The 12,182-nt window shown below is 46.9% G+C and overlaps 1 protein-coding gene across 4 annotated transcripts in view; it reads right to left on the bottom strand.

The window, feature by feature from the left end:
• Nucleotides 1-12,182, bottom strand: part of GREB1 (growth regulating estrogen receptor binding 1) — a 932,876-nt gene that overhangs the window by 267,725 nt on the left and 652,969 nt on the right. For all 4 annotated transcript variants that reach the window (XM_069235945.1, XM_069235948.1, XM_069235946.1 and 1 more), the window contains exons 18-20: nt 10,538-10,877; nt 9,365-9,480; nt 2,556-2,755 (exon numbers count right to left, since the gene is read on the bottom strand). In XM_069235945.1, the coding sequence (XP_069092046.1) occupies nt 2,556-2,755; nt 9,365-9,480; nt 10,538-10,877 (656 nt within the window). The remainder of the gene's footprint in view (nt 1-2,555; nt 2,756-9,364; nt 9,481-10,537; nt 10,878-12,182) is intronic.

Genomic DNA, 12,182 nt, shown 5'->3' with positions numbered 1-12,182 from the left:
CTGCTGCAGCCTCAGCTTAGCTTCCTCCAATCTCAGTTGTCTCAATTCCCTAGGGATTCCTTTCCTGAATTAGAACAGTGGATCCCCTCAGATACTGACGTTAAGTGAGAGTTAGCAAAGGAGGACCTATTCCTCCTACAGGGTACCCTCTGAACCAGGCCTTTAGGAGTAAAGGTGGCCCTACTAGTGTGACCCCCCTTCTCACAACCTACTAGGCTTCTGACAGGGCTGTGATGATCCCCAGTGTGTGCCTGATCTCGCCTATCTAGGATTGGTGGATCAGACTCTGCTTCCTCTTCCTCCTCGCTCTCAGGAGTATCCTGACCAGCCTGAAGGAGCAAGCCCAGAAGCAGACTCCTGTTGGGATTCCTCCCAGTCTTCAGTTTCCTAGATGCACACATCTTTCTCAACTCTTGAAAAGTTAGACTCTCATACTGAGAGTCCAGGGCCGGAGAGGTGTGCTCTACTGAAGAGATGATGTCTAGCTAGAGTGGTGTAGGAGTCCTTAACTACTCTGATATTAGGCTCCCAGCAAAGTTTAGAGCAGGGGCTATGCCAGACCCCTAGCTTATCCAAACCCGGATCAGCGCTGCCTTAGATCAAATAAAGGAGGGGCCCTTACCTGATGTCCCATGATAGCGCAGAGCACCCTGGTTAATAGGCCCACCACCTCCCAGCTGGCAGGGAGGCACTTCAGGGGCCCGGGGCTCTCAGGGGTGTTGAGAGCCAGTATGTAATCTCTTGCAGGGGGTAGGTCCAAGGCTTCAATTTCTTCCAGTCTCCGGGGGGAGTTCAGATGAGGGCAGCCGGTCCGGAAGAGTGCCCCAGGCTCTAGGCCTAACACTCCTGCAGTGGTGGATATGGCGCAGACTTCAGCATGTTTTTGGGACGGGGCCTCTCAGTGTGCAGTAGGTCTCACTTTTATGTCGCGGATAAACTGTCGCGGATAAGCTGCCAATGCAAGGCTGTGAGGTCCCCAGTCAGCCGTGACCTCTGCTGAGACCTTAGGTAAGGGAGAAAGTCACTCCTGCATGGGCCCGGTCCTTTCAGGAGCCCAGTTGGGGGAATGCGTCCTGCCGGTCCCCGAGCCTAATCGGCTCTGTCTGGTGGTGGTCCCCGGTCGGAGGGGCTGCAGGGAAGGCACAATGTCTTTAGGCGTCACAAGCAGTTTGTCTGCATCCTTGGTGGGCACTTCTCCCCCGGGCGGGCCGAAGCAAGATGGCACCATGCACTAGAGCGGAGCTGGGGACGGTTGCCGCATGGTCATCTGTCGGAAGTAGGAGGCCACCCACCCGTTGCTCTCAAAGGAGCTGCCCCAGAGCCGCCGTGAGTGGTTTCGTGCTGGTGCTCAGGCTGGTGATTGCTTTTGGCCCCATGGGAGAGGGTAGCTTGGACACTCTGCATCTTACTCCATTCTCGAACAGGCGACGCCACATCAGAGAACTCATGTTGACCAGTGTATGGAAGTATTCCAGATCCAGCCAAATGGCCTGCAGCTTTTAAACGTTTATGGTCTCCTTCAGTCCTGTAGGAGCACCTGGTTGCAGCTGCTGGCCAGATTTTGCAGTCTTCTCTGCAAAGAGTCCACAGTTAGATCAGTTCAAATGCACTAGTTGTGACGTGTATATGCCACCATCAGGATGTTCACATCTTTTCCTATTACCAATAGATATGTTTCAAACACAGGAAATGGAGAACAGATGAGTTTTACTTAGGCTAATGAGATATACACCATGATCCAACAGACAGGCTGGGATGTCTCAGATAGACACCACATGCTTAGCACAAAAAAACCAGAGGTTTGTGCAGCACAAACTGAAACAAAAGAATACTAATATTCAACAGTCCACTAGTTTGCACTTTTTGCCACATACTCACAACATCCCTCATCTATGTATGTTCCAGTGAAGACAAAAGTAACAGAAGTGACTACTACAGTGAGTGTTGGTAAGCAGCCTCCCCACATGGGTACTGGTAACAATTATTCAGGTGTTTTTACCTGCACACTTTGATTAGAATCATGCTACCCTCACCACCAGTCACCACTGGGGTTTCAATGACAACAGCATTTCTCATGTGCAAGGGGTAGGGGTACAATTTGAGGGACCTCTTGACATCACAGTACAAACATAGGAACACAGGAAGCTTGACTGTGAGCTTGACAGTCATGAGGCTGTTTAGAAACAAATGCAAGGGTAGGGCAACACAGGTTTCGAAAACCATGTAGGGGAACAAGAGGTCCCAGCAACCTGGCCCACCGCTAGTGGTGCTCATCTTTTAGACAGCTTTTCTGACCAGCAAACTGTGTCATATAATAATTTAATTGCTCTACAAAGTGACACAGGGGTGACATTGACATATGTGTGACATTTTACAAAGGAACACTTCTTAATCAGTCTACTGGATGGTAATGTGAATCATGCATACTAAAAAGGATATCAATGAAAAGGATTCTCCATTCCATTTTTTTCTATTACGGCCACTGCATTATTCTCTGCATCTGTGTTTTGCAATAGCAGAAGCCATGCACAAAAATGCAGAAGCAAAAAACATACCTTCAGTCCCTAAGTCTTCATCCTCATTGTCTGTGCTACTTAGTTTCTCTGGATCACTCTCCAGGACATCGCTTGCTGTGCCTGCTTCACTTGATAGGCAGGGACTAACAAAATAGGATGCCAAGCCAAGCTCTTGTTCCAAAGTTGTTCGTACTAAAGGCGAAGAATTCACTAAACGGAGATCACAGTACCTTAAAGACCTGCAGGGATGGAAACTGTGTGAAAAACCAGTGTGGTACTAGATATAGTTGTGAGAATATCGTCTGACACAAATAACATGTTGTAAATATTGCCTTGTAGGTATTAAAAGAAAATCTACAGTAAATGAAATTATATTTTCGTGCATGATTTCTAGTTCACAATATTTATGTCAGGCGATATTCCGATAATAATATTCCAACATAAAACCAAAATTAAAAGTCTTCTAAGTCAACATAAACATTTTTTATAACACATTTTATTAGCTATACTACAGACAGACTGCATAACCATTGTATATATATGTTTGCATTGAAATCTCTCCTCTAGCCCCCCTCCTCAGAGTTCACCTATAGACATAGACAACTGAGCCATAGAGACCCAGGTTCTCACGTTTCCCCCCTCCTCCAGCTTATGGAGTCTACTTGCCCTAATATTCGTAACTTCTTTATCGATGTATAAGGGTCTATACTTTTGGTGTGCCATGGGGATCATTCTATATTGGGCCCGCATAGCCCATATTTTGTGATGTTTCCACAGGCAGCCTCGCACGGCATAAATGTGAATTACTCGGCTCATGCACGTATAAATACTTGCCTACTATATCTCAAAGCTTGGGATGTACATCTCTCCATGCTCTGGCAATGTCACATTTAGCCACCACCAACCCCAGCCATTAAAGGGCGCTCTGATATCTCTAATGTCAACATCCAAGGTGATGTGCAATAGGGTAAACTTGGGATCCCCATGTAGGACCTAACACAATATTCAGCCCAAACAGGTTAGCACCCGAGAAAGGCCTTAGAACCCCCCTGTAAGGAAATGCCTCCTTGGCATGGTTACCCCCTGACTTTTTGCCTTTGCTGATGCTATGTTTTGAATTGAAAGTGTGCTGAGACCTGCTAACCAGGCCCCAGCACCAGTGTTCTTTCCCTAACCTGTACTTTTGATTCCACAATTGGCACACCCTGGCATCCAGATAAGTCCCTTGTAACTGGTACCTCTGGTACCAAGGGCCCTGATGCCAGGGAAGGTCTCTAAGGGCTGCAGCATGTCTTATGCCACCCTGGAGACCCCTCACTCAGCACAGACACACTGCTTGCCAGCTTGTGTGTGCTGGTGAGAACAAAACGAGTAAGTCGACATGGCACTCCCCTCAGGGTGCCATGCCAGCCTCTCACTGCCTATGCAGGTATAGATAAGTCACCCCTCTAGTAGGCCTTACAGCCCTAAGGCAGGGTGCACTATACCATAGGTGAGGGCACCAGTGCATGAGCACTGTGCCCCTACAGTGTCTAAGCAATACCTTGGACATTGTAAGTGCAGGGTAGCCATAAGAGTATATGGTCTGGGAGTCTGTTTTACACGAACTCCACAGCACCATAATGGCTACACTGAAAACTGGGAAGTTTGGTATCAAACTTCTCAGCACAATAAATGCACACTGATGCCAGTGTACATTTTATTGTAAAATACACCCCAGAGGGCACCTTAGAGGTGCCCCCTGAAACCTAACCGACTATCTGTGTAGGCTGACTGGTTCCAGCAGCCTGCCACACTAGAGACATGTTGCTGGCCCCATGGGGAGAGTGCCTTTGTCACTCTGAGTCCAGTAACAAAGCCTGCACTGGGTGGAGATGCTAACACCTCCCCCAGGCAGGAGCTGTAACACCTGGCGGTGAGCCTCAAAGGCTCACCCCTTTGTCACAGCACAGCAGGACACTCCAGCTTAGTGGAGTTGCCCGCCCCCTCCGGCCACGGCCCCCACTTTTGGTGGCAAGGCTGGAGGGAACAAAGAAAACAACAAGGAGGAGTCACTGGCCAGTCAGGACAGCCCCTAAGGTGTCCTGAGCTGAAGTGACTCTAACTTTTAGAAATCCTCCATCTTGCAGATGGAGGATTCCCCCAATAGGATTAGGGATGTGACCCCCTCCCCTTGGGAGGAGGCACAAAGAGGGTGTACCCACCCTCAGGGCTAGTAGCCATTGGCTACTAACCCCCCAGACCTAAACACGCCCTTAAATTTAGTATTTAAAGGCTTCCCTGAACCTAAGAATTTAGATTCCTGCAACTAACAAGAAGAAGGACTGCTGAGCTGAAAAACCCCTGCAGAGGAAGAACAGAAGACACCAACTGCTTTGGCCCCAGACTTACCGGCCTGTCTCCTGCTTTCCAAAAGAAACCTGCTCCAGCGACGCTTTCCAAGGGACCAGCGACCTCTGAATCCTCTGAGGAGTGCCCTGCTTCAAGAAAGACAAGAAACTCCCGAGGACAGCGGCACTGCTCCAAAAGAACTGCAACTTTGTTACAAGGAGCAGATTTAAAGACCCCTGCAACTCCCCGCAAGAAGCGTGAGACTTGCAACACTGCACCCGGCGACCCCGACTTGACTGGTGGAGAACAACCAACTCAGGGAGGACCCTCTGGCGACTCTACGACTGTGAGTAACCAAAGTTGTCCCCCCTGGGCCCCCACAGCGACGCCTGCAGAGGGAATCCCCAGGCTCCCCCGGACCGCGACTGTCTGAACTCCATTTCCCGACAGCTGGAAAAGACCCTGCACCCGCAGCCCCCAGCACCTAAAGGAACGGAACTCCAGTGCAGGAGTGACCCCCAGGAAGCCCTCTCCCTTGCCCAGGTGGTGGCCACCCCGAGGAGCCCCCCCCTTGCCTGCCTGCGACGCTGAAGAGATCCCTTGATCTCTCATTGAAAACCATTGTAAACCCGACGCGTGTTTGCACACTGCACCCGGCCGCCCCCGCGCTGCTGAGGGTGTACTTTCTGTGCTGACTTGTGTCCCCCCCGGTGCCCTACAAAACCCCCCTGGTCTGCCCTCCGAAGACGCGGGTACTTACCTGCTGGCAGACTGGAACCGGGGCACCCCCTTCTCTCCATTGAAGCCTATGTGTTTTGGGCACCTCTTTGACCTTTGCACCTGACCGGCCCTGAGCTGCTGGTGTGATAACTTTGGGGTTTCTCTGAACCCCCAACGGTGGGCTACCTTGGACCAAAAACTGAAACCTGTAAGTGACTTACTTACCTGTTAAAACTAACAATAACTTACCTCCCCCAGGAACTGTGAAAATTGCACTGTGTCCACTTTTAAAACAGCTATTTGTGTTTTATGTAAGAAGTATACATGCTAATGTAATGATTCAAAGTTCCTAAAGTACTTACCTGCAATACCTTTCAAATGAGATATTACATGTAGAATTTGAACCTGTGGTTCTTAAAATAAACTAAGAAAAGATATTTTTCTATAACAAAACCTATTGGCTGGATTTGTCTCTGAGTGTGTGTTCCTCATTTATTGCCTGGGTGTATGTACAACAAATGCTTAACACTACTCCTTTGATAAGCCTACTGCTCGACCACACTACCACAAAATAGAGCATTAGTATTATCTCTTTTTGCCACTATCTTACCTCTAAGGGGAACCCTTGGACTCTGTGCATACTATTCCTTACTTTGAAATAGCACATACAGAGCCAACTTCCTACACCCCCATTCCCACACTGTGTGAAGAAAAGCTCCCATGTGCGTTTCACAACATAGGCACAGCAGGGAAGCTACCGCTCCCATTCTCCATAATCGTTCTTGTGTAAAGTATACAAGATGTAAGTATTTGAAAAGAATCAGTCGATATTGTAAGGCTATCTGCCGCCTCTATAAGGTATGCAAGTACCTCCATCCAGTCGTCATCTATTAAGGGGCACAAGTCTACGACCCATGCCACTCTCATGAGTATGGAATGTGTCTTTGAGGTTGATCTCAAGTCTGTGGTAGACCTTCGAAATCTTATGGGTGGCCAGATCCTCTTAGAATTTTGGCCTCAATGGGGTTACAGTCCAAGAGCTCAGTGAGGGGAGCTATGTATTGGAAAAGTGCATGCCATAACTGTAAATAGTGAAAGAATTGCCTTTTGTACATGTCATATTAATCTTGGAGATCTGTGAATGACATGAGCATAACGCCTCTCATAACAACCCAACCTGGCGACCCTTCAGGACTGATACTTGACTTAACAAAGTTGCATGCGAAAGTGGGAGGGGGGTCCTCTGGTCAGGGGTCTCAATCAGAGGGGTCTCCGGTCAGGGGCCTCGACCATCCAGGGGCTCTGTGAGTGTCGCACTAGACCTGATGTACCCATCTGGTGGCTGGTGGAAGTTGGTTCATCCCAGAATTACCATACAGTAGGTGCAGAAGAGGAATATTTTCCATCGCCCAATGCTGAGATGCAAAGGCTGAAACGTCTGCGCCTCCAAGTCCACAGACAAACTGCCCCTGGAGCAGTGATGACTCTTGTTACTTTGGGTCACACTCTGGTATTGTTACTGTACCTTATGGGCTCCACAATTTCCCCTAGTCCCAAGTCACGGAAGTGAGAAGTGCAGGAAGGCTGCCTTCAGTGTGTTAAAGAAGAGGGTGGTGTTGTTGAAAGTCACTTTGGGATGGGCTGGGAAAAGTAACATGTATTGGATTTGCATGGGCCTCAGTTTCTGTTTCACCTCAAGAAAGGAATGTCTCTGTTGCTGCATCTCACAGGTGTAACCTGGGAATACCATGGGAAGTCTTATGTATTGTGTGCCTGTCCGTGAAGTTGAATACTCTGGCAGTGATAGGGCATGGAGGAGACTGGTGTGGCTTTGTGGGCCAGTGACCGATGGGCTTGTATGAACACAAAGCAAGGAGACACTTCTCCTTTGGAGACCCATGTCTGTATCAAGTCTGCAAGAAAACACGTGGCAGGGGTGCCTTCTGAACCTTTGAGTAGTCCCACAATCCAGAGGTTATTACAGCGGGAGCGCCCCTCTGCATCTTCCGCCCTTGCCTCCAGCTGATAGACCTGCCGTTTGAGATACACTAATGTGGCTTGTAGGATTTTCAATGTATCCTCTATCTCTTATATCTTCACCTCCACCTCTGTTGTGTTGCAGAAACCTGGTGCAACAAAGACAAATCTTCCCTTCCAACGAGAATCTTGAGTCCTCAATGGCTTGTAGGATGGCGGCCAACTGGTCATTAGACTGTGGTGGGGAGGTTCTGTCCTTTAGTGGAGTGCTGAATTCTCTGAACTTGTCAATGTACCCCTGTGTTGTTGGGTTCCTGAAGTTTTGTCTTTCCCCATAATAGGGTGTCAGGAGCCGACCTCCAGTATCAATGTGCCTCCTAGAGTGTATCTCTTTACAGCCCACTCTGCGCGTTCCAGTGCATCGTGCTAGGACAAAATATCAGTGAGCTGTGGTTGGCCCTTGCTCAGAGTCTCACAGTTAGCAGTCTTTGTGATCCATTTATGAGAAGCCGCACCTTCCTGCTGCCTCAGCTCAGCAGTCGCCCTCGCCGGTCAGACCCTGATAGTCAATGATAGCAATGTCCGCTGGTAAACCAACCAAGCAGGTGAGCCTGGGGCCCGACCCTCCTGTTCACAGCTCAGGGCTTATTGCTAACTTCCTCCCAGGGCCCCAGAGCTCCACAAGCTAGGAGGACTAGGAAGCACTCTCCAGGTGCTCCTCTGCCGCCAACAGGCAAGTCCTTGGGGCACTCAGGCGTCCGTCAGGACCTTGTAGTGCAGCAAGCACTAGAGCCGGCTTCCAGTGGTGAAGCACACCATCTCATCACCCCCACAGCCCTTGTGATACCCCAGGGCAAGGCAGCCGCCCTCTTCAAGGCCTCACTAACTGCCATCTGGGGGCACGGGTTGGCAACTCTGGGCATTCACAAAAGAGGGAGGGATTAGGGGGGGACCTGCAGTCCCCAAGCCCTCTCTCCTGCCAATGCCTCTGATCAGTGAGTTCTTCCTCCCCTCTGCCCGTCACCGAGTCTCTCAGCTCTTGGCGGGCAGCTCAACATAAACATTTCATCATTGGTGAAATTATGAAATTTTATCTTGTTTGATTCAAATGATCTTGTATTAAGATGCATTAATATGTTGAGGTTACAAAATGAAAAATGTGGAAATAGAAAAATAAAATTATACAAATGTATAGTGGCCACCTGGAGTGGTTATACAAATGAAGAGAAACAGGTTGAAAACAAATGTGATTGGTGAGCTTTATTTAATAAAATCCAATAACTGTTGCCCCAGATGTAAAAGACCAGGATTAGATATTCAAGAAAAATTTATAGAAGGATTTGGGGAGTGTTTATTTTCTAATGGAGCCACATAGTTTAATAGGAATTAGGAGGAAATCTTACAACCCAACAGCAGGGCCATATCTTAAAAGCTTGCTATTTAATGCCAACCTATGTGAATACACTCTATCAGTCAAAAAAGATCAACATGAACAAAAGGAGGGTTGTAAAGCAGGTAAAGTGCTGCCAGTCTGCTGTCTCATGTGGAGAAGACTGGACTGTAAATTCCCAAATTATCTCTCTCATTCTCCAGAAATGGGAAACTCTTGTTTGAAAAATGTTATTAAGCACATATAAAGAAACACTCTGAAAATAGGGATATATTTGAGGGGATGGGGAGATGATGGTGGCATTTCGTGTGTGAAAGATACATTTTAATGCAACCTCCTTAAGATGCCAAGCTCAAATATTTAGTCACAAAGTATACAGATGGAAACATAACGTTTTAGGAAGATATTAGTTGGATTAATGTCATCTTACCGTGGCAAGGACTCTCCCTGAGGATCCAAACCACTAAATATCAGGATGCAAGGCAGACCTTCCAATTCTACATAGGTCTGAGGCCGCCAGTCTGTGTCATCAGTCCTCTGCCAGGCCTGTCATAAAGCATAGGAAAATCCCATTTACAACATTCATTTTCTCACTAAAAGAATGGTTTTCATGGCCTGATATTATCATATTTGTTCACATTTTTCCCAGGAGAGACTCTGTTTCAGATCAGTGCAGTGCATTCACAGATATTCTTAAAATACAAGCTAAACTACTGTTGAATTCAAACACCTCATTATAAGCATCATTAATAGTAGATTTTTTAATATGTCTTTAACCAATTACACTATTCTAGCTACCCTTAAAAGCATTTATCCCACAAAGTGAAGAACTGTTACAAGTAACGCTGGCTTGGGCGATACCTTTATCGAAGGCTAACTTACCCACCTGTATGTGCGGGACTCTAACAGTCCGCTGTGATGTCAGGAAATGCTGGGGAATCAGTCATTCTGGTCTGATTCCCCTGGTTATTTCTCACCCCTTCACCTAGTCCACATATGTAAATCCTGAAATGCAGTCTGCTTTTAGCAGGTGGAGTCTGCCTCTGAATCACAACAGATCTGTGGATTTACCACAGACATAATTATTAAGATAGAGATTGCGTTACCAGCCAAAAGAATTGCCCTCTGATGAGGGCCAAAATGTATGACTCTGCCAGCAAGGCCATGCATGAAACTGCCTGCTAATGAAAAGGCAGTGGCCCATCTGGTAATGAGGGAAGAACGAGTCATGCAAACAGGAGTTCCCCTTCGGTAGAGTATCTTAAATATAACCTCTGTATTTTTTAACAAAATAAATTGCTGTGCTACAAAAGGATTTCATGGATGTTTATATGTTTTTCCTTACACAGCACCCCTACCATAACAAAATAGCTTCTAAGTGTGTTGGTATTGTGATGGCATACATATCAACAGTTACAATGAGAGTCTGCCTTCATTAAGCCAAGTAGACCAGTCTGATGATGGATACATATGTCAGGACCCTATCTTGGTAGTACATGTGGTGAATAAGCATACACATAAGCAAGGCTATGCTTTAGGTGATGAGATGCATTTTACTGAATGTGCTGATTAATTTATTACAAAATGTTAAAGAGAGACAAACCTTTAGTTTCTCAATAAAGTGTTTTCCTAAAGATAGCCCAGAGTCTGGAATTCCTAAAATAATTTCAAATTGATTTTCAAGAGCTAGCTTTTCTCTCACATGCCGGAGCCGCTCGTAGGCCAAGGTAGCCAGAGGGACACATGGCACTCTTAGCAAAACCATGAGGCCATGGCCACTTGCACACTGCTTTGAGGAGTTTAGGAGGTTCTGAATGATTTCCAGCGTTTCCACCGAGGTGTAATTCTTCATCTGTGAGAGCCCACACACCACCATCAAGGCTGCTGAATAGTGCTGTATCAGCACAAATGTCCTTATCACGGCACTGTGTAATTTTGGAAACCTGCAACAAGATACGAATGGAAGAATGAGGATACTGTTATAAGTGACCAGAATAAATTGTAATATTTGCAGATATGTCCCCAAAGATCCAGAAAACTAAGGTAGTGTTGAAACTAGAATGCAAACCTTCTACAACAGCACCAATCCCATTATCAGTATTGTTTTGTGATATAATAATTAATTAACGAATATGCCCCTCTCTGTGATACAAGACATTAAAATCCATGCATGGGCGCAAACTATTTTGCACAAATTAGGACACTGTTGCTGCATAATGTAACATTATAGGAAAATGGCAGGCAGGGTAGCACGACCTATAAATAGTAAAACTAGAAGAGAACAGCAGACCTCTCTGTCAGGTATAGCACTGGCTTAAGGTTTTTGTAGGAAGTTGGCTCTGTATGTGCTATTTCAAAGTAAGGAATAGCATGCACAGAGTCCAAGGGTTCCCCTTAGAGGTAAAATTGTGGTAAAAAGAGATAATACTAATGCTCTATTTTGTGGTAGTGTGGTCGAGCAGTAGGCTTATCCAAGGAGTAGTGTTAAGCATTTGTTGTACATACACATAGACAATAAATGAGGTACACACACTCAGAGACAAATCCAGCCAATAGGTTTTGTTATAGAAAAATATCTTTTCTTAGTTTATTTTAAGAACCACAGGTTCAAATTTTACATGTAATAGCTCTTTTGAAAGGTATTGCAGGTAAGTACTCTAGGAACTTTGAATCATTACTTTAGCATGTATACTTTTCACATAAAGCACAATAAGCTGTTTTAAAAGTGGACACAGTGCAATTTTCACAGTTCCTGGGGGAGGTAAGTTATTGTTAGTTTTCACAGGTAAGTAAGTCACTTACAGTTTTCAGTTTTTGGTCCAAGGTAGCCCACCGTTGGGGGTTCAGAGCAACCCCAAAGTTATCACACCAGCAGCTCAGGGCCGGTCAGGTGCAAAGGTCAAAGAGGTGCCCAAAACACATAGGCTATAATGGAGAGAAGGGGGTGCCCCGGTTCCAGTCTGCCAGCAGGTAAGTACCCGCGTCTTTGGAGGGCAGACCAGGGGGTTTTTGTAGGGCACCGGGGGGGGGACAAAGTATCACAGAAAGTACACCCTCAGCAGTGCGGGGGCGGCCGGGTGCAGTGTGCAAACACGCGTCGGGTTTCCTTCAGGTTTCAATGGGAGACCAAGGGGTCTCTTCAGCGATGCAGGCAGGCAAGGGGGGGGGCTCCTCGGGGTAGCCACCACCTGGGCAAGGGAGAGGGCCTCCTGAGGGTCACTCCTGCACAGAAGTTCCGTTTCTTTAGG

The sequence above is a fragment of the Pleurodeles waltl genome, chromosome 5, assembly GCF_031143425.1.
Source record: "Pleurodeles waltl isolate 20211129_DDA chromosome 5, aPleWal1.hap1.20221129, whole genome shotgun sequence".
NCBI classification, from domain to species: domain Eukaryota; kingdom Metazoa; phylum Chordata; class Amphibia; order Caudata; family Salamandridae; genus Pleurodeles; species Pleurodeles waltl.
The sequence above is the reverse complement of the archived record's forward strand: the minus strand, read 5'-3'. Positions and strand labels throughout refer to the sequence as shown.